The following is a 22,700-nucleotide window of genomic DNA, read 5'->3' as shown; positions in this document are numbered from 1 at the left end:
TCTTTATTATCCAATTACACTTTTAGTTACACAAGACACTTGCCCTGTAAACTTTTAACATATCTTATTAATAGTAGTGACAGGTGATAAATGTGTTTTTATAGTCTGTGCAGCAGGAGATCCATTGCAGGAGTTCACACATGAGAGCAAAACAAAGATTTCTGCTTTAATATATCTACAGCTGTGTTGATTTGATCATTTTGTACAGCCTAACTGAAGCAATTCATACCATTCTGTAAAAATGATCTGCATAGATTTAAAGTTTCTTGTATTTGGTTTATGGAGTGCAAAGGCAAAAATATAGAATTTTTAGAAGAAAACCCACAGGTTTTAGGTCAGCTGAATGATCAGAGATCCTGACTTTATATGAATGAGAAACTCAGGAATAGTAATTAGATTACATATTTCTCTTAGTTTTTGCAGGAAAGAGCAACATATCCACCCTAATACCATCCCTACCATGCTTTTGCTTCCCTGTTGCTCTTTTAGCCTACCGGAATAACAGAAGGAATCCCTGTATAAGCTGTATCCCAGTCTGAGGGTAAATGCGTACCTAAATATAGGAATAAAATGTAACATATTGCTGCTTTCCCCTTTATGTAGTGGCTGCTTTTGTTTCATTTTTCAGGCTAAGAAGTAGTATAGAAGTGTTGATCTTGCCACTTCCTGTGACCTGGTCAGAAAATAAGATAATAATTTCCTATTATATGTGAACTAGTAGTCCCATCATCCCCATAAAAAAAGAGATGAACAAAGGCAGACGTCTTTGTAGTCTAGCTTGGGTAGCAACCATGGCTGCCTCTAGAGGTACAATGGGTGGGTGAATGTAGCTAGGAAGGGTGTTCTGCACAGGATTACAAGGTGAAAAGAATAAGAAAATAAATGTAGCTTTTACATGTTGCACTGGTAAGCTGCAAAATGTTACATTTGTGGGTAAAGTATTGCTTCACATTAGGATATGAATATAGCAAAATAAACATTGATGGGATCATCTCCCTAGTAATATATTGCTAGTTCTGAAGAAGTAAATTATAACCAAGTAAAGCAGTGTCCCGCTATGTGATACATGTGTATGTCTGATCATGGCAACGTTTGAATTATGATTGGCCATCTCTGATTATTTTGAATTACCACCTTCCTGTCTGTCAGCAGTTCCCAATATCAATTATAATTAATCCTTGTAATCCCTCGGTGCTAATATCCATTCGGCTCATCACGCGTTCCTGTTTTTCGGCATAGACGGCTATTAAAAGTGCATTAATAATTTAAAGTGTGAGTTCAACATATGTCTTCTCCAAAAGATTTGCATTCCTTCGCCTCTAAAGAGAAGACATACTACTTCACACAGCTAATTACTAAACAATGCAAGCATTTCATTAATTAGGATATACATTTCTTACCAATAACAACTTCCCAAATGAGGCACCCTGTGTGAGGCGGGTGCAGGGAAAATCCAGTTTCATATGCTGATTACCTATCTGTTTTGCGTCTTTTCCCCCAGGAAGGATGAGTTAATTACCTATCTGCTGCCTGCCCGCTACTTAGTATTCCTTTAGCAGGGCAGAAGTACCAGCTATAATCTCTGCAGTATATCGGCATTATCGCACAACATACAGCGGCCAAGAACTCCCAGGAAACAGCAGGATTTAAGTAATAAGTGAGCGCTGCACATATGGGCAGGGAATTCACTGGCACCACTTTTCATTTCACAATCTCTCAGGTATTCACTTGCAGATGGGTGGATGAATGTTGACAGGAATACAGTGGCAAATGAAGGTCAAATTTCATCCAAATGTTTTTATCTGATACTAATATAATGCGTTATTAATTTTTAACAATTGTCTTACTATATTAATGCTAGATAAATAAAAAAATACTTTATTCCACACATTTTCCTAATAACTTTCTTTCATCTTTCTATTAAAAACATGTCTTGCCCTTTCCTAACACATGACACTATTTAAATGCTAGTGCATGTCTTTATCATTTTTCATCATAAGAAATAATACATTTTGTTGTTCAATATTTTTGTATGCATGCATGTTCCCATACATATGTTTCAGCTCAGAATTTAGTTGTTTGCCTGCAGTTCAGTGTAAACTTTCTTTTTTTGCAATTATCCTGTTCAAGGCACAGCTTTGTATTCAGGGATCTCTCATAACTCTCTCATCTCTCATACCTAATCTCTCCTATATTAAGCTGTTAACTGCAATAAATTCCTTCAATGAAATTGGGAATAAAGTAAAGCTCCTGCATGAGTTTATCCATAGATATCTGCCCTGAGCACATTTATATAGACAAATGGACACCTTTGAGCTAATACCCATTGAAGGGTGATGGTTGGGGATATGTAATTGTAGGAGAAAAAGTAATTCTACTATCTGTGTTTGTAAGAATTTGTGCTACTTTTGGTAGAAGCCTGATAATTTGGAGGAGAAGCTTTGCTAGCCTAGCACAAGTGTTTTAGTACCATAAACCTCTTCCTCCCCCTTAACATTGATCAGGATGACTTTTGTAGTGGAGGTGAATTAGGCAGGCTTTATACCAATGAGTGTTTTCCTGTTGAACTTTTAACAAAAAATCTCCTTGCCAAATCTGCTTAAAACTTTAGAAGAATATGGCTGTCCAATTTTAAAATCAATTATTCTAAATCTGCAGCATTAAACGTCACCCTCCCCACTACTCGGTGCACACAACTAAAGCGATCCTTCGCCTTCAGTTGGGAAACTAACTTACTTCCATATCTAGGGGTTAAAATTTTGAATGATCTCACCAAATTGTTCTCTAATAACCACCTGCTACATTTAGCCACTCTGCAAAATGACTTAAACCAATGGAGCATGAAAGCGCTTTCCTGGATGGGGCGCATTAATATGATTAACATAAATATACTTCCCAGGTTTCTCCACATCTTCCAAACGCTACCTATCAAGGTCCCTGGTTAATTTTTAAAGCCCTCTCTTCTAAAATATATAGCTTTGTCTGGCAAAATAAAGCCCCTAGAATCCACAGATCTCTTCTAGTGAAACCCAAAACCGTGGGCGGACTGGGAGTACCCAATTTTTTCCATTACTTTCTGGGAGCACACCTGGCCAGGGTGGTGGATTGGTGCCGCAATCAGGCATTTAAACAGTGGATAGAGTTGGAACAACATTTATCACCTTTACCTCTATACTCACTACCTTGGCTACCTTCCTCCACTGCTCCTGGGACATACATGGGAACTATGTACCAGATATTTCCATTAACTTCACTTCTTTTTTCTATTCTTGGTAACCCAGCGTTTCCACCAGGATTGACAGATCTAGCCTTTTTAAGACTGCAAACTAAGCGTATTTGTACAGGAAGGTGGGAGGAGGGGTCTGAACTGAATTCCGAGACTTTAAACCTTGGATTGGATTTTTGGAGGATGGTGCAGCTTTTTTTCTCCGAACCTTAAGCCCTCCCAATGAATTTACCAGGCCCCTCACACATTCCAAGCAACTTTGCCTGGGAGAGGGTGGAACTCGCCATACCCTTTCTTGCACTTTACACCCTCTTACAGGATTCACCTCTGGCTTGTGTGCCAACTTACCTCTCCGAATGGGAATCTGACTTGGGGATCTCCCTGACTGAGGACCAAAAACAAAGGATTCTTTTATGGCCTCACAAAGCGTCCATCATCAAGTAGATTTCAGGAATCAAATTTCAAGATTCTATTAAGATACCTCACACCCGAAAAACTTTCACAAACACATGCCAGAGGTATCTGACCACTGCTGGCTATGCCAGTTGGCACTCAGATCCATCCTACACATATTCTAGGAATTCCCCAGTCCTAAAACTTTTTGGTCAACAGTCAGGGACATTGTCCAATGAATGACGAACTCTTCAATTCCAGAAGACCCTGCCTTGTTTCTCTTACAGCACAATTTCCCCCCGGAGAAGATATATAAGAACTCCGTGATAAGACATCTTATTGTGACAGCGAACTCATGTGCCCTCTTATTGTGACAGCGAACTCATGTATTGCTGCATACTGGAAGAAACCTGGTCCTCCTCCTATTCGATTTTGACTACTTAGAACCAACTAAATATACCACATGGAAGACCTGACCTCATCCCTTCAGGGATCGGGTTGGAAACCCTTTATTACCTGGTACCATTGGTCTCAATTCACCAACTCTGTTGATTATGGCTGCTACCTGAGCCCATCGTGATCATTCAAACACCTAATAACTGCAGTGGACCGCTATGGGGGTAATAGTACTGTTTATTGTAGTGAAGTACCACACTTGATAGGATGGTATATCGGACTCATGCTGCTCCCTTCTCCGTTGGTCTTCTCACATCTCATTGCTTGCCTCACATGGCGCTCTACCGCTTCTACTCTCTGGAAACACTGCACCCTTCAAACATTCCCTTGAGTCCCTACCCTCCACCATTGTGTGTACCCCGCACTAGGTTAGGACACTAGTTCAATGGCCACACACCACAATATATATGAGACAACCCCCATTATCGGGAGGCTCCTGGGTGTTGTGTTAGCAGCATTGTTTTTCTGGAAATTAAATTAATGTATACGTACTTAGAAGAAGAGAAACAGATCGGGGGATAGGTACAGTTTTTTATTTCAGCAAGGAGGGTTGACAACACTTGTTGGGATTTCAGTGTAGGAAAGACACTACTTTGTCAACACATTGGATTTCTAGAGGAACAATTGATATTTTTCTGTACTTGCAGAAGTTTTCAATGGATAAAATATCTGTAAACACAAATGTTGGATCGATATGCTAAATATGTTTTGTATACCCTATCATGAACTTTATTATTTGCAGAACCAAAAATCAGCCTAACAAATTACCTCCTCCAATATTACCATTTCTCATTCAACTAGAAAGTTGCTTCCATATAGAAATGTGTTATTGCAATATATGGCAATGGTCAACGCATGTGTCGGTTCACTGGATTTCATCCACAGCCTTTACTTTTTGTAACAGTCATACATGAGACAGTATGCTGAGTTTTTATAAATTGCCTTCTCAAATCAAACTATTGGATATTATAGAAAAATACTAACGCATATTGGGCGTGCAATGCCTTAGCCATAGCATGATTAGGTATGATTAAGGGCTTACTTGTCTGATACACATTAGCATTTTACTTGCTGTTTCACCTAATAGTTTAAAATAGAAGGCCTGGGATAGATGCTGTGAAGTTCTGGCTCACCAATTACTTTAACTCTATAAAGAAAAGCAGACGTGTAATTTAATATTATAGATTTACACACCGACTAAGCATATATATTGATGTGCCATAAAGCAAGGAATAGGTGCTAATTAACAAAACCAAGGCACATGGTACCAAAATGTAATCCCAAACCTGGAAACGGCCCTAAAAACAACATTGCTAGTATTCTAAAAGTATTCTTTATTTGCAAAAGGTCACAAAATTGAGACATTATTATTATTACTACACAGTATTTATATAGCGCCATCATATTACGCAGAGCTTTACAAAGTCCATAGTCCCGTCACTAGCTGTCCCAAATGTCATTAATACATTCCAAGGTCAATTTGGAGGAAAGCCAATTTTACCTTAACTGCATGTTTTTGGCATGTGGCAGGAAACCCATACAAACACAAGGAAAACCTGCAAATTCCATGCAGAAAAGCGCCCTGGCCGAGATTCGAACCTGCGACCTAGCGTTGCAAAGGCCTCAAATATAAGGGAACTGTGTATCAAAAATAAAACTGCATTTTAGAAGCTGTATGTAATACAAAATGATGTTCTAAAAAGATAAATATCATTTATAACATATAAGTGTATACAGATAAAATGCTGAAAATGAGTTCTGTATATATCTAGTTGAACAGAAGAGGCTTACCTGTAACATTTTAGGGACTAACCCATTTACAAAGTGTGACCTTGCACCGTGCATGGTGAGGTGTTTGTTTGTGGTTGAGCCCTGGGTGAATCCTACTGCACTTTACTATTAGTATCGTACTGTAAGTTGGCAATGGTGGCAGAAGGTTATTTCTGCTCTGAATGTTCAAAGTTTATAACAAATGTAATATCGTGCTTTTGCCTGTTTTCTCCTAGCCCCTTTCCTGTCTACTTCTGTCAATGTTAACCAGGTCTACAAACCTTGCAGTAACATTGACAGATATGTGCACCCACTACCCCAGCACTGGGAATATCAAGACTATCATGTGCCATCAGTTCTGCAGTGAAGCTATGGGATCACAGACTATGTCCCATAGCATGATTGATCGTGAATTCTGGCAGGATTCACATTGTCAAAACCTATCCTATCATTATAGAACAGGGTGGATGCTGTAGCTCCTCACCTCCTCGCTGGAAGGAGTAATTGTAGTCACATGACTATTGAAGGAAATCTGTTTTTTAATTAAGGTAATTATGAGGTTTTATTTATGATTGATGGGTCATTTAAATGTATATATTTTTACAGGGATAGCCTGATTGTACTGACTGTCCTTCAAAAGTATTTCCTTCAACAGTAGATACAGTAAAACAGACAGCACTGTTCAGTGTTCAGTACTTTGAGCTTGGTGCTGCCTTCCTTGGAAGGGAAAGCATGTACACAGAATCTGTGTTCTCTCAGCATATGCGTTCTTTTTATAATACCTTTCAAGTGTACATACTTGCATGTATAATATAAATTTTGTTAACAATTCTTCATTTTTCTTCTTGTCTCTCTGTAGGAAACAGTCCACAAGACAGCCCAAGGAACTTCTCCCCCAGCGCATCAGCTCATTTTTCATTTGCACGAAGGTAGTAACGCAGTCCCCAAGTATATGGGGCTCAATTTTTCTTCGTATAGTTCCTAATTAGCATCCTAATCTTGTCTAATTAGTTTCTAATGCTTGGTAGTGAGGAAAGGACACATTATTCATGAATATTAATTTGCATGAAGAGTTTATTGTACACATGCTCACAGTAGGTGTTGCTTTTAAATAAACACCCTGTCTGTTTTTATTTACTATCCTTTCAATATTCTGACAGGTCTATCTATTCATATTGCTGTCTATAAAGCTGGTACACAGTTTGATTGTAAATGCTATGTAAGTAAGTGCCAGAAACCTTTTGAGATTTATTATTATTATTAATAATAATAAACAGTCATTATATAGCACCAACATATTAAGCAGCGCTGTACATTAAATAGGCATTGCAAATGACAGACACAGATCGTGACAAGAAGAAGAGGAGAGGACACTGCCCCAAAATAGATTCTGCATAGATAGTACTAGAATCTAATTATTGTAGTCGAATGGATTTTTACTAACTGACCAAAATGGCTATTACACCTTCCTGTTGGGGCAAATGTATGTGAACACCCCTCCAAAAAAAAAGTTAAGTTGATTCTAGCTACCTCTTCAGCACAGAAAGACATATTGAACAATTAGGCACTTCCAACCTTGTGCCCCTTTTTCTGTTTTAATATATTAGTGCCCCTGTGCACAAATCCAGGTGTGGGAGAACATAATTGGCTTTCTGAGAGCCCCGAGCACAACCCTTTGATGACTTTAATGCAGTTTGTTGTAGGACAATGTTTTATCCTGCATAAGTACCTGAATTAGGAAATGCATTTTTGTCTGAATGGTCTCTATTTCCCACAGACGCACTCTAAAAGAGTGCCAGGTTTTCCCAAAAGGCTTTTACAGCTGTAAATAAAGGGGGAGCGCTATATTCATGCTCATGATTTTTTAAATTAAATATCTCAAAAAGAAATGTGATATTGTAATGTGTCCACCTGCTCCAGACCATACACTGATCATCTGTTATATTAAAACCACGCACAGATGATGGGAATATTTTTAATTATATTGCATATCTAACAATGCCATCATGTAGTGATAAAACCTCATGACACATTCAGAGAGCTTGTGGAGTTTATAGCTTGATGGGTCAGAACTGTTGTGGTGTTATAATTAAAACCTACACAATATTAGGAAGATGATTTTAATGTTTTCATTGATAAATTTATAGTATACTGCTGTTGGCAGTGTCTCATCCATTTAAACATGATGAGCAGTATATAAAAGATGAGGGTTTATTAAATATAGTGCACCCAGATCTGATGCAGTATTTTACCTAAATTACATTATTTGTTTCCATGAAAAGGAAACAAATCCAAACCAGCGGCCCAAATTTTACAAGTTTGTAAATCTTTACAAGTAGCCGCATGCATTTTTATTTCCTTTATACATTCTGTATTGATTGATTGCTTATTCCTTGAGTGCCCTGTTATGACAGAAGATACACATATTAGAAGCAATGCTTACAAAAATCACAATAATCTCCTAAGTCATTTGCTTTAGTAAGTACATAAAAAAGCCCATTATAAAATGAGAAAGATTAAACCTTTGTGAAAACAACTTTAGCAAATTTGTAGTGTTAATTTATACGATGCACCTTTGTGATGCATCTTGAATGTTAAACCATAAGGTGGATTTTTTTTTCTGATGGAGTAGTGGAGAAAGAAAGAATCTGCACTACCTATGAACCATAATTTTGTCCTTTGGTTGCCATAGACAGCAGTTGTCTTCCTTTATTGCAGTTTTCAAGATGTAACTCAAGTAATGTTTAATTTCCTGCATTGTTCATTTTGTTTTAGTATTATGAATTCCATATGTCAACATTCACTCTGTAAATCAATCTGTTACAGCTCGTTGAAAGAACAGTATGTTAATGATTAACAGTGTAACAATTCAGAAATATTGCAATATGCATTTATAGAAATGTGACAGAAATTAGAACTGTGCTGAATGTCAACAAATTGTTTAATGATGTTTTTATTCCTACTGAACAACAGGACAGATGGACGACGCTGGTCTTTGGCATCTTTGCCTTCATCCGGCTATGGCACGAATACTCCAAGCTCTACCGTTTCTGTAAGTTCTGCTACAATTGTTTGTCACTTCTGCTTCTTTTAGTAAAAGTGCCATAGGCATTTCATCATTGTACATCAAACCGGGTTCATTTTGGATTACCATTGTACAGCTGATTATACTCAGAAACCTACTCAACTGTATGAAATTGGAATAGTTTAGGTTGGGCTTTTTCTACATAGTTATGGTAGATCTAAAATGGATTGTAAGAAGATTGTATAATCAGATTTTATTAGGTGACTATGTTGAATATTTTCTGCCTTAATATTAGTTTCCCTCTGCAATAACAGTGTAGAGGAGGTCTGGTGTCTGATAAAATTTTGTGATCCTCTCAAACAAAAATCTAGCCCCTGTATAGTTTGTTCCCCTTACACCATCCTTCCAGATCACTAAATGAATGAAAGGAATAATCAATCTGGATTCCTGGAAAGTAGAATGAAAATGGGCTTTCTTTCCCCTCCATAAAATGAACAACACTGTCTGTACAACGCTTGTTCGTACTACTGTTTCTGGAAACGATCACTACGTAAGCCTCATGCAGACGTGTAAAAATTGTCGCTGAAAAAGATTGTTGACGATTGTTTCCAGTGGCAATTATTGCATGTCTGTACAGGGTTTAAGTAGTACAGTGATGGCAAAGTAGCTGAGCAGATTGGGTAAATGTGTTGACTAAAGACTGCAAAAAAAATATGGAGCCTGCCGATGAAAACCTTTACATTAAAAAATGACAGGGTAAAATATGAATTATCAAGCTAACAGCCAGGCAACTAGCATTAAGGTCAGTAGCTATTAATATTAAAGATTATTAGCACCAACATATTACGCAGCGCTGTACATTAAATAGGGTTTGAAAATGACAGACAGATACAGACTGTGCCGAAATTAATCCATAAATAGCTGATCGGAAAAGACTGTGCGTTTCAGTGGAGGAATGCACGGTATCATGTCGCTCGCTCATCCTCCACCCTCCCCTTTCCATAGATCAGAATGGTGTTGTGTGGACAGCACTCATAATCTTTCGCTGGAAACAATCACTAAAGACCGTTCCCAACAACAATCCTCTGATCCTGTACAAGGCTTTAGGGTTGGGTGGGCTGATGATTTCATGTCATGCCAGTTTTGTTCCAAATACAGGATTTGCATTTAGTAGTAGTAGCAGCCCCTCCATTTCTCTGTGACATAAGAACTCAATGTGGGATTAGAGTTGAAAACTCTTTTTTGTGGTTAATGTATCATAACTGGAACTCAAGTTATCATGTACAAAGTATTAAAGTTTCTCTAAGTGAATTGCGTCTTGAATCAAAACATCTGGGCATTAGCCAGCTCATTTTTTTTATCACTCATCCACGTCATGGTAACATTGGACATGAAGCAGTGTCAGCTCACCAGAGCAAGTTTATTGATTTCTCCCAAGGATCTCTCCCTGCCATCGTGCTGCTGTGAGCCACTCCTTTCCTGTCTGCAGTATGAGTGATGGGCCCGGCTGGGTGCTAGCTTGTTCGGGAACAGGAAAAGCAACCAGATCTGCATTTTAATCACCACACCTCATAATGAGACTGTACAGGCTGCCTCTGTCGGGACACACTGACTTAGCTTCTTTTTAAAAGTTCAATCCTATGCCACAAAGTCTCTGCTTGGTAACCAATGTTCCATGCACAAAGCCAGCACTCGGTTGTCTTTCATTAATCATTATTGTATGAGGTTAAGGGAAGGACAACAGTATGGTATTCAGTCATCTTGTGTACATTTGTGTAAGAGGGCATTCTTCATTCTTAAAAATAGTTTTTTTATTTTTTTTATTTTTTGCGTTTTTAAATAAGAACATTTAATAGGCCCTTTACCATATAAACCAGAGCAACTTCTGTGTTCACAAGATGTCATATTCAAAACAAATTCAGCATATTTAGAATAAGCCTCTCCCTATAAATTGCTTTTACTATTTAATTTATAGATACCAACTCCAGATAATTCACAACTTTAAATTACTGGCAGATGACATTCTCCACGTTCAAACATTCTATTTTCCACTTTTGAAAGTGGAGAAAAGTTACTTGATAGATTTTTGATAGACCTGGTAAACAAGTAGCGCAAACTAAAACCATTTACCGGAGGAAATGCTTTAAGCTTGATTTCCTTGTAATTTGTTACTTAAATGCCTTTTTTCACTTTCCTCAGTGATGCTAATCATATGACTGTAGAAGGCAGTCCATCTATTTTAGCATAAAGGAAGCAGGAGAGGAGTTTCTAATAATCAGTAACAGGTCTTAGTCCTAATGTTTGCTGGTATGTTTGTGGTGTGTAAAATGTAATATTCAACTAAACCTAGACCTTAGATGTTGTGTCTGCATTAGCTTTCAGGCCAAGTGCATTTTCAGCGATTACAGTACATACCTGTCCTCATTACATCTTGTGCGCTAAAAAGACCACTTACCGCTATACTTACCGTTCTTCTGTAAACAGCTAGTCTAAGCAATCCACTATGCAATCCAGATATACAAAGGCTGACCACGATAATAATGCAACCTTCTATATATACACATTGGAGAAATGAGTGTAGCCACTAAGGGACATGGAGTATGTTGCAGCAAAACCAGGTAAAAAAATGCCTCTTTAAGCCATAGACGTTCAGTCGGAATGAAAGTACACCTTGTATGTACAGTATATGATGGGGTCATTGTGAAAATGCTATAATGCAATTCCAATTGTGAAAAATGCAATTGTGCACCAATCTTTCACTTATATTGGTTCGGATAGGCATAGATTTTCTGTAAACCATGTACTGCCCTGCTGGCACTAAACCTTCAAACCTAGATGACTTTGGAGAAGTGCACATACAGTAGCTGAAATATAGACCTTCAATCTGTAAAAGCACAATATAAACATGTTACGTGTAGATGTTCATACTGTGTTTCTGAAGGCAAGGATTACCAGGTTTTCACATACTAAGGTGTGTCTGGGTATTTCCATATTCATTATGCCAATTCTTCTCAAGCGTATACCAGGAAAAGGCAGTTTGCATCTATTGAATCAGTAAGCTGGGAATGGTTGTTACTGTTTTAGAAACCCAGTATTAGTGTCACACAGAATTTTCAGTTATTAATGGATTGAGGAGTATTAGCAAGGCGTGCTGATTCAGGTGTAGAAAGTGTTTACCCAGAGGCGATGGAAGATTTCATCCGAAGGTCAGCTGTGTCAGGGGTGTCATCTGTCAGGACAGGGATACTTGTGAAATGACAGGAGAAATGAAGAAATACTCTGGCAAAGGAGTGCCACCCTGCAGCTGCTAACTAGTTATGCCAGATACCAGTACTAGCAGGTCCAGTTTATGTAAAGGACAGGTACCCTTTCAAGGGAAACATAAACAACCAAAACATGACTAATCAGTATGTTAAGCTTTTTTTATCAATGTCTTTTTGGGAGAAGTAAATGAATAATGTTCCATGAATACTTTGGTAGGTCCTTACCATATTCTGCTCAATGGACCAGTTGCTCTGTGTTGTTTATTGACATGTAATTGATGTATGTTGTCAGTGTGTTTTGCTCACTATTTGGCCCCTGTCATCTGCTCTTTTTGCATCCACTAGGAATTTTGAGGAGTTTAAGTAGGTCTATTGTAGTACATTATGTTGTACTCTTTCTTTTTTGAAATTACCACTACATGTGTAGCAGGTGCAATTGCTGGGATTTATTTTAGGACCTACAGCTGGGTGTGACATCTGTAACTGTGAACAGCCATTTTCAAGCTTTTACAAATAATTCATTTCCTACTGACAGTGACCTATCCATCACCACAATTGTCTTCTCTTCTCAATTACCTTCACATGCCCCTAGTTGCTGGAAACAAATTCGACATGGTGCCAGATATCAAATAGTGGCAAAGTTGGTGTCAACAGTATGAAACATTTATTTTTGGAATTGTATGTACTTGTTTCTCTTTAGATTTTGTACCAATATCATTGTTTTAATAAAATTATCTATTACTAGGTTGATATTCAGAAAAAAAAAAAAATACCTGCCATAGACATGCTAAAATGCCTACAATTTCCTATCAACCTTAACCAATTGACCTTGACTTCTTGTAAGTTAAATCTCATACTGGAAACATATGTCTCTGGGGGGATTGTAGTTTAGAGAGATCCCCCTGAATTTCTGGTTCCACCTTACTGCCTTTACAAATGACAGTGTCACATGGATGGGATAGAATTCTATTACAATAAACAAAGCATCCGGAATCTAGCTGCGAGAGTGTGACACCTTCATTATTGGCTTAAAGAAGGGGAAAGAGAAAAACAACTGCATTTTACCATTCCAGCATCAGAAAGACAGTGAGTGATTTCACCATTAGGATACCCATCCACAACTGAAATACAACTTTTAGATGGATGAGTTCTAAAAACTAATTGGGGCAGCTAAAAATAAATAATTTCTCCCCGTGACCATTACAGTTTTTTTTTTTTTTTTTTTTTTTATTCTCATCAAATACCAAGCTTCACCAAACCAAAACTTCCAGATACTGCTGCTTACTAAGGGGTTGTTTTGTCCTGGCCACAGTTCTCCATTAAACTGCTGAAGATGAATATTTTTTTTATCTGCACAATAAAGTTTGGGTTGTGATAGAAGTATGTACTTTTTTTCTTCCCCTGGTGACCAGTGAGAGTCTCATCAAGTTGATGCATGACTGGTCCTTGTGAAATCAGGCTGATTTTTTTCTGCTTGTGTCAAGCTGGTTACCATTGTGACTCTCCAGATCATCTTACCGAAAGTGACAGCAAGTCTCACTCTGCATCCTTTGCTCACATCCTTTCCCCACTCAGGGAATTCCACTTTACATTTCCTGCTCTACATACATCTCCTAAATTATCCTTTGGTGTGTCTGACCTATATCTGTGCAGACAGGTCATAGTTTATCGATGCGGTTTCTGGTTTGCTCACAGCTCTCGAGCGGCTTTTTGTGCAGCATAAAATATTCTATATGTCTTCCCTGTAAAGATGTCAGCAAGTTAAGGGGCTTTTCTTATGAATTATTGAGTTTGTTACTTTTTTTTACCACTGTTTTATTTTTCTAGAGAATCATAGATGTTAGCATGGGCCATAATGCAGCAGGATCTATCTGTTGTTTTATTACCTGCCTTAGTTTCTATCAAGAAAGTTAAGTCAAAGCAGGCTTAGTTAGACATGTGCAGGGAAAAGATAGGCAACCTGGGAGTGGTGAGTGACTTCTGGATTGGCAGCTTACACAACACAAATTTGATGATTTTTTCACACTTTCTTACTATGGGATATTGATACTACTAAATCCATGTAGTATGGGCAGCACAATGGCTCAGAGGTTAGCCCTCTGGCCTTTGAAGTGCTAGTTCCACACTATATGCATGGAGTTTGCAGGTTCTTCCTGTGTTTGCATGGGTTTCCTCAGGGTACTCCGGTTTCCTCCCACATTCCAAAAACATATAGGTAGGTTATTTGGCTTCCCCCCAAAATTGACCTTAGACGTTGGTAATGACATATGACTATGGTAGGGACATTCGATTGACAGCTAGTGATATGACAATGGACTTAAAGCGCTTCGTAATATGTTGGCGCTATAATAGTACTGGCTAATAATAATAATGTAGAGCGTCCAGCCAGACTTGCATCTGTTGCAAAATGATATAGTTAAGGGGATGATTATCGTGCAGGTATTGTTCACCACCGCTCCCATTTTGTATAACATGAATCATCACTAGTTTTATTGGATGGGAACAAAGCTGAACTTGTCAGGCACATGTTTTACATTACAATGTATAGGTATAAAACAAAGCTGCCAGTGACAGCAGACCATGTCATATCCTCTACTGTCTTATCTATCTATTGTTCAACTACATCACATCATCTCATTGTTGATGTTTCAGTTCCTTGCAGCATTATGTTGTCTTGGCTGTATGCCATTCATTTCACAATCATACCTTGTTCTAAATCCATAACCTACTTGTTTAAAGGGGACACATCATATTATCCTAAGAAAAGGAATCATGGGGTACATTTTTGTTTGAGGTTGTTAAACTGCCCTCCAGCCCTTTACTGAATCCTCTGTTTTTTAATTTTATATAGAAAACCTTATCAATTCCACTGTAATATGTGGACAGTTATTGTGTCAGTCCTGACCAGGTTATGTGATTTATATGGGACATGGACACATTATATAAAAAACAATAAAATAAGGACTATATAATTTTTGGCTCTCCCAACTCCCCTTTATTCGTGTCATCCATTTGGCTGCCCTTCTTGCTATAGTTTCTGATTTCATTGTCTTATAATGATCCAGGATTAAAGCCTATGAAAATGTAACGCAGTAGTGTGTTCCAAGACAGGAACAGTTTAAAAAAACTGAACAGACTGATGACTGAGGAAGCAGGGAATTGGGCAGACTGTATGTTAATTTAAATATATGGCCTTTTTTCACATACACATGTGCATGCATTCATCAGTGCATAGGATCTTATTGGTGTATGTTTATGCAATCGATGCACGTCTGCTCAGAAGAATGGATACAATAAAATAGATTTTTTTCTTGGCAGTTTTTTTAATGCAAGTATACTGTTTCCCCTAGAGGATAAATCTACAAATCTGTTTTGTTAATATGATCATTAAAATGTGGAACAATACAAAATTGGGATAAATCTAATTAAATATAGGTATATAATACAATCATAACAAATATGAATTCTTCATACACATATCATTTCCCTTATAAAGGTCTTAATTTAAGTGGACTTAGCAGTTCATTGATTTTCAGTTGTTTGGTGGAATTGCTTTTTAAAATGCTTTTTTTTATATATATATATATTCTCATAATCGTACACTGCCAGCCAAAGAGGACTGCTTATTATGCAGGCAATTGTAGAGCATTATTATACAATGCTATTATATTTAATGTTATACAAAGCATTGCAGGCAAATTTTAAAAAATAAAGATACATGAAACAATCATTTACATATGTACATTCAGCTGCATAGCAAAGTATTTGCAAAAAAAAAACAAAATACAGGTGGATTTATTAAAGGGAATATAGAGTTCACTCTGTCAAGCTGTAATAGTAAAATAAAGACCAGCGCTTTATACAAAGATACACACCAAGTATTATTTATACAAGTTCACAAAAAGAAAAGAATATCAGCAACATAACTTAAAGAATGTGCTGTCTCTCAATAGTTCTTCCAACCTGGCACAAGATTTCACACTAGAAAGTACAAGCACCCTTACCAAATCACATTGCACTGGGTTGACTATCAGCATACCTGCCCTGACATATTTATGATGTGCTGAAGTTGCTGAAGCTCATGCATGTAGACGGCAAGTGGCTGCAAAGAAGTTATGGTTAGCATTGAATGAATTACAAGGTTTTAACTGTAGTATGAAAAAAACAATACACATTTTTTTTAAATTAGATCTTGGTCAGTTAGGGTTTACATACACTTGTGTTTGTCCATGTTTGCTTAGGGGGTGGGGGTACCCTTGAAAACTAATAATTAAGACTTTCACTTAAAATAATTAAACAAGAAAACAACATTTACTTAGAAGTCTGTTCTTCTTACAGTGAGTCCTAATTGCAAAGATATTTAGAAAATGTAGAATTCTTTATCTGTTGCTGCAGGTTTAGCAGATCTTTATATGCTAACACTTGTAAAACCAAACCCTGCTATGTACCTATGTGTACATTTGGCCTAAAATTACAATACAGGCATCTGACTTTATTAGCCAATTTCATATTATCACAGGCTAGTCTAATAATTTGAATGCAAGTTTGTTGCTGACTGTGTTGTATTTCTTTGTTCATCTCGTCTGGCTTCGTATATACCGAGGTTACATAAGACACCTTCCGCTCTCTCATCTTTTACTGTTTCCCTGCCCTCTTCAATCCCAAGGACATTAGATCCTTGAGATGTCCCGATAAAGCAGAAATGAGATTTGTTTCTGACAATCAAATAGTGTAGCTAATCAGAAACTGTCAACACATGCTGTCTATATAGTCATAAAATATTTGATGTAGAGGCAACGAGTCTTCCAGTAATATATAAGCAATCAGAGGTAGCCTGCTCCCCTGCAATGAACTCTGCTACCATTCAGAGGAAGGTTTCTAATAAACATGACCCAAGCACAATATCATCTGGTTCGATCACCCGTAAATTAGCCTTTAAAGATAATGAAAGGAGACAAAATCCATGTATCCGAGACTTCCATTATATCCAACCATATGAAAATAATCCACAGTGGCACTCACCGACATGCAAGGAACCTGCTCATGAGTGCCCAGGAAGTAACTCACACAGGAAGTTGTTCACCTTATTTATGTCAGTTTCTCTTTGATAATTTTTTATGTACAGACATGATTGTGAATAGAAGGTGAGGATAGAGATTTTCTTTGCAATGCAGTGGAAAAGAATTCTTGAAAAAGTCACTTAGAAATCTGCAAACATAAATGGCTATGTACTTCAAGCCTTATGTTTTTTTGTTTTTTTAATAAATCTAAATGTTTTTGGCTTTAATAAACTTTGGTGTGGCCATACAATTTTTAAATTACTTTGAATACCTAATGGCACCTGTGGCCAGAGAGAAGTAACACATGAAGTTATACCACTTCTTACAGGTAAGTAGTAGTTGTGCTCCTGGGAAAATATATTTACAGTTCTTCACCCTGAAAAAACAGAACATGGGGTAAGGACCGTCTGCCTCCAGTGTGTTGTAGTATCATGGTATGTGGTCAAATACATAACATGTTGTTTTAATTTCATTGAGGACATTGCAGACAGTCATTTAATTGAGGGGTAGTTGTATGACAGTCCTGAAAATTTGTCAGTTTGTTCTGTGATACAATGCATGGTTAGGTTGTATTGATTATACTGTTATCCATACTGTGATAAAGAATGTATGTCACATGATGAGACCCTGTCACCATCTCACTGCTGGCCATGTTATTGTACAAAAAAATAATGAAAAAAAGACTAGTAAATGTACATACCCTCCGTGCCTTATTTCCACTGTAGGGTGATAACCTCTATTCAAGAGCAAATCATACTATATCTGACTATGCATATGGTGACTAGAATTCAGGGCAATGAGTATATTGAATATATACATAGCTGGAAAAGAAATATTAAAAGTTTACCAAACTGAGAATAGGCATGAACGTATATAAGCATTTCATATGTAAAGACTGCTTGGTTATTTTTGACCTTTTATCTCACATTGGATCACAAAGTCTTTTCGGTAAGAAAAGATATTTGTGTATTCTGTAGAGAACCAGTCGGTAATGACTTGTCATTGTCCAATTTCATTTTGCCTGTCAACAAAAAATAAAGAATAACCACATTGCTGATATCATCCATTTCATATTCTCCTTCAACTAACCTTCTGGCCTGACATTTAGGAGGGATTTTTACAATCTGAAACAGACATTTGTGCTTTGTAGACATGATTCTTTTACACGGGAGACAGATGCAGCTATATAAACAACAAACTGTCTTTGATGGTGATTTGCGCTAATTTTTGTAGTCTTCAATGACAGCTGAAGAACATCTATTTTATCATTTTTTTTATACCTGCTGATTTTTGGAGTATATTGTTTATTTTGGCTTTACTATCCACATTGAGTTATATTTAGAACCATTAATATAGAGAGGAAGAGGGGACAATTGTTTCTGGGCCATTTAAATACTAACGTTTCAAAATAACCTGAGTTTATTACAGAGAAAATAATTTCTGCTGCATATGAGAATTACACATTGTTGTTTGGGGATCCCATATTATTATTATTATTATAACAAAGTACACAGTGCACCTACATATTAAGCAGCAAAGTCCCTAGTCATGTCACTAGTTTATAATCTAATATCCCTACCTCACTCATATGGCTTTAATACAGTCTAAGGTCAATTTTAGGGGGAAGCCAATTAACCTAACTGCATGTTTTTGGAATGTGGGAGGAAACCAGAGTACCCGGAAGAAACCTACGCAAACACTGAGAGAACATGCAAACACCATGCAGATAGAGTCCTGACTGGGATTCGAACCTGGGACCCAGCACTGAAAAGAACAGAGTGCTGACCTCTAAGCCACCATGCTGTCTATCATATCAGTTCAGTCTTTACATGAATATGCCAATTCCAATCACTGCCTGCCTTGGAGGACCAGTTATTTTACCTTTGGTGCGTTTATGATATACAGACTTTCCAGCAAAATTTTCAAAATGCCTCATTTCTTGTATATGGAGGAAAGAAACCAAGATAGTCTCTACTTCTTGACAAGGAAAAGATTGGGGTGTATCCCATTATAATGGGTTCAATCATTGGACTGGAGATGACCTGCAGTTTTTTAGTTCATGCTTTGTAATATTGAAGGTGCCTCTCAAGAACACTATTAAACCTCAACACTCATCGCTACATTTTGTTTGCACTTGGCATTGTAGACAATAAAGGGTCAGTGTTGGGATGTTTGTAAAATTGCTTAACAAAGGATAGTGAGAATGTTCCTCAAGTGTCAGATGTGTGGATGCCTAGTTAGGAGAATTATGCAATTGGATGGCGCAATTGTAAACTTAAGATTTAAAGACAACAAAATAAAATCAGTGTTGGGAAAGGCTTGTCTGCAGTTAAAACTAAACCCAAGGCATTCCCAACTGACAATCAACATAATTTTTAGAAAAATGAAAGATTAAGATTCTACTTTAGAAGTAGAAAAAAACAGAGGAAAAGTAAAATATATTGATCATTTTTTTTGTTTCCACAGTCGTCCTGCTCCTCCCAGGAGAAGTTGCACCAGTTACCATATCAACCAACGCCCGATGAACTCCATTTTCTGTCCAAACATTTCTGCACGGAGAGCATTGCCAGCGATGACAGATGCCGAAACACTCCGCTGCGACCTCGCTCCAGGAGTCTCAGGTGTGTTGTCTGCTGCTGTTGAGAAAAAATATAATCAATCAGAATTAAATTTAGTCTTGTACCCAACATGAAATGTGATCTTAAAATAATCAACCTGTGTAGGGAAAGTGCCTGCATAATTTTTATGGCTGACTGGGAAAAAAAAAATCTACATTTTCATGAAGAAATACGCCACATGCAAGCCATTGTACGCTAGTAATGTGACTCTTATTGGGTTTGTTATTGAAAAACATGGATGTTCCAAGCCATTAAGCCGAACTAATGGGATCTATTTTAAATCTTGAAAGTCTTGACTACTCAAACGTCCATATTTGCAAAACAATCACCATAGTCAGTGGGGGATTTTTCAAAGCGAAGTCTACCCTTTGGTTACAGTTATGATTTGGGTGGATGCTGGGGATTTTGTTTACACGCTACTTTTTATCATGGCTTTTCTCAGGCTTTGCATCACAAGGTCCACAAGATTGCCCCTGCCTGTATCTCAGTGATGTGGAAACAACACCTCCCAGATTTTCTAGGATAAGTGAAATAATAAAAATGAGAGACTCGCACACAATAGTTAAAAACACCAATATGCTTCCTACTTTCTTTGACCTTATCTTTTCTTTCAATACCTGCTCTCTTTGTTCTCTAATATGGCAATCTTTCCCTAAAGCATATGTCAAGGCAAAGAAAAAAAAATTGCAAACAAATGTAGTACATTTTGCCAATACATGTACATTTCCCAATACTTTGTCCCAATAAAGGCCATAAAAGTACCAAAAAACTGCCAGAAATTCCCTCAGATCCTAATTTATTATTGTGCACTGACCACACAGGGCACTTTTGTATACTGAGTGATGTCAGCCCTCTCTAACCACTTCCACTGTTTTATTATCTTTAATTGACTTTTAGTTGAAAATAGAACAGTGAGGGCTAAATAGTCTCTTTAGGATAGCAAAACTTTAGAGCAAGGCACATCGTAAAGCTCTAAATTTGTGACGTCCACATTTTTCCCACCACTTAAAAAACAGATATAACAAACTAGTATATTTAACTGACCAAAACAGATGTAGATAAGAGAGAACCTCATTATTGGAGTTTAAATACATTTTACACATAAACTTCTAAGCTACCCTTATTTTAATGGTCACCTCTCTTACAGTTTTAATACTTCAAAAAAAATGGAAGAGACACCTCTCCATTGAGATAGCGTCTTACTGGAGGAAAATGCTTATACATCTATAGGGAATGACATGTTATCGGTGCTAATATCTTTGTATTTTAGAATGTGACTGGGAAATACTTTGTGTGTTATATCTGACCTGATGCCTGTATTACATCACAATGACCTACACCTGTTGTATTCGTGTCCTTTATTCTGTTTGGTACTAACAAAAAATACATCAAACATTAATGATAATCTCTGTTGAAGGATAGAGCCTGAATTAGTTATGTTGAGACCTGGTCATTTGAGAAATAGAGAAAAGATATAGGAGAACCTGTAGGCATTACTCCACAATCTGACATTTCAGTTGCAAGTGAGGTTAAATTTTATTTATAAAAGACTGTATGTGTCATCAACATATTCTTACTAGAAAATGAGGGTATTTTCCCACATCCATTATTTACTTTCAAGCTCTTATGCTGGCTGGTGACCGAGGTGAAGTAGTTTGAGATCTGGTTTTTAAATTATTGACTGCTAACAGGCCTGCAGGTAGTGAAGTCAGGGGAAAGATCTGCAAGTTGTTTCAGACCACAAAACAATATTCTGTCCACCACTTATGTACACTACAACTTTATGCATCTTCACATTGCCAAAAGTCACAGCCTATAATTGATAACCTAATAATAAAACTATACAAGATGATACACACCTATATTAAAAGCTAAACACAATGCAGTATGTGGCAAAACCTTTGGAAAACATCTTAACTTGTGCAGTAGTAGACATTTTTGTTTGTATTTTATATGTATTACTAGCTTTTTATTCAGGACCAATATAAAATGAGAAATGTTTCATATCTTCCAATATCAGATTGATTTGCATTCAGCGGTTCAGAGATGTCAGACAAATGAAGGATTTGTGTCAGCTGTGTGGTTACTGTGAGCCACACCTACATTTCTCAATTTTCTGTTCATGCAGAATTCCTGCTTAGATATTGTATTGACCTGTAATTTGTTTTTCTGTGTTGGCAGCCCTGGACGTACACCTGCATGCTGTGACCATGAAATCATCATGATGAATCATGTGTACAAAGAACGTTTCCCTAAGGTAATCCTGTGTAATGCGCTAGCTTAGCCTAATGGCTTACGCTAAAGACCTGGTTTTCAGCTACCTTTTGTGGCAGGGAACAGATTAAATTTTTTTTTTCTGTTTTGTGTATAATTTATACACTTCTATAAATAATTTCATTCTCGTGTTATAAACTGCAGGAGTGTGTACACTTTGCAGTAAAGCACACCTCACACATGGCGCGTCCACACATTCACCATTTGACACCTGTAAAAATCTAAATATTAAGCCTAACTAAATTAAAGCAAGAAATGAAAGGGGCAAACTCTCAAAGTAATCATGTTGAATGGTGCAAATTATTAGGTATTACCACTGGCAATGTTTCAGATTCTGAAACCTGTGCTGCTACGGGACCTCTCTACCTTTTAGTTTTCTGTTAACAGATTGAGGTCTTGCAAACTACCTACTTCCTATGACTACAATTCTCTCAGTTGGGCTTTGAATTAGTATAATAATACAGTCATATCTACCAAAAGTTATTGGTTTATTGGCATTCTCATACTGCCAGGGTGCAAATGATAGGATTTCAGGTTGTTTCCTGTGTCTTGCCCAAGCTCATTGGTGATACTCATTGCATATATCACATGCTGTCAGGATTATGGGAAATAATT

At 37.2% G+C, this 22,700-nt stretch overlaps 1 protein-coding gene across 5 annotated transcripts in view; it reads left to right on the top strand.

Moving 5' to 3' along the window:
- MAST4 (microtubule associated serine/threonine kinase family member 4) overlaps positions 1–22,700 on the top strand; it is a 293,670-nt gene that overhangs the window by 214,570 nt on the left and 56,400 nt on the right. For all 5 annotated transcript variants that reach the window (XM_072416332.1, XM_072416336.1, XM_072416333.1 and 2 more), the window contains 4 exons: positions 6,705–6,774; positions 8,819–8,897; positions 19,660–19,814; positions 21,993–22,068. In XM_072416332.1, the coding sequence (XP_072272433.1) occupies positions 6,705–6,774; positions 8,819–8,897; positions 19,660–19,814; positions 21,993–22,068 (380 nt within the window). The remainder of the gene's footprint in view (positions 1–6,704; positions 6,775–8,818; positions 8,898–19,659; positions 19,815–21,992; positions 22,069–22,700) is intronic.

Source organism: Pyxicephalus adspersus, chromosome 6 (assembly GCF_032062135.1).
Source record: "Pyxicephalus adspersus chromosome 6, UCB_Pads_2.0, whole genome shotgun sequence".
Taxonomy (NCBI): domain Eukaryota; kingdom Metazoa; phylum Chordata; class Amphibia; order Anura; family Pyxicephalidae; genus Pyxicephalus; species Pyxicephalus adspersus.
The sequence above is the reverse complement of the archived record's forward strand: the minus strand, read 5'-3'. Positions and strand labels throughout refer to the sequence as shown.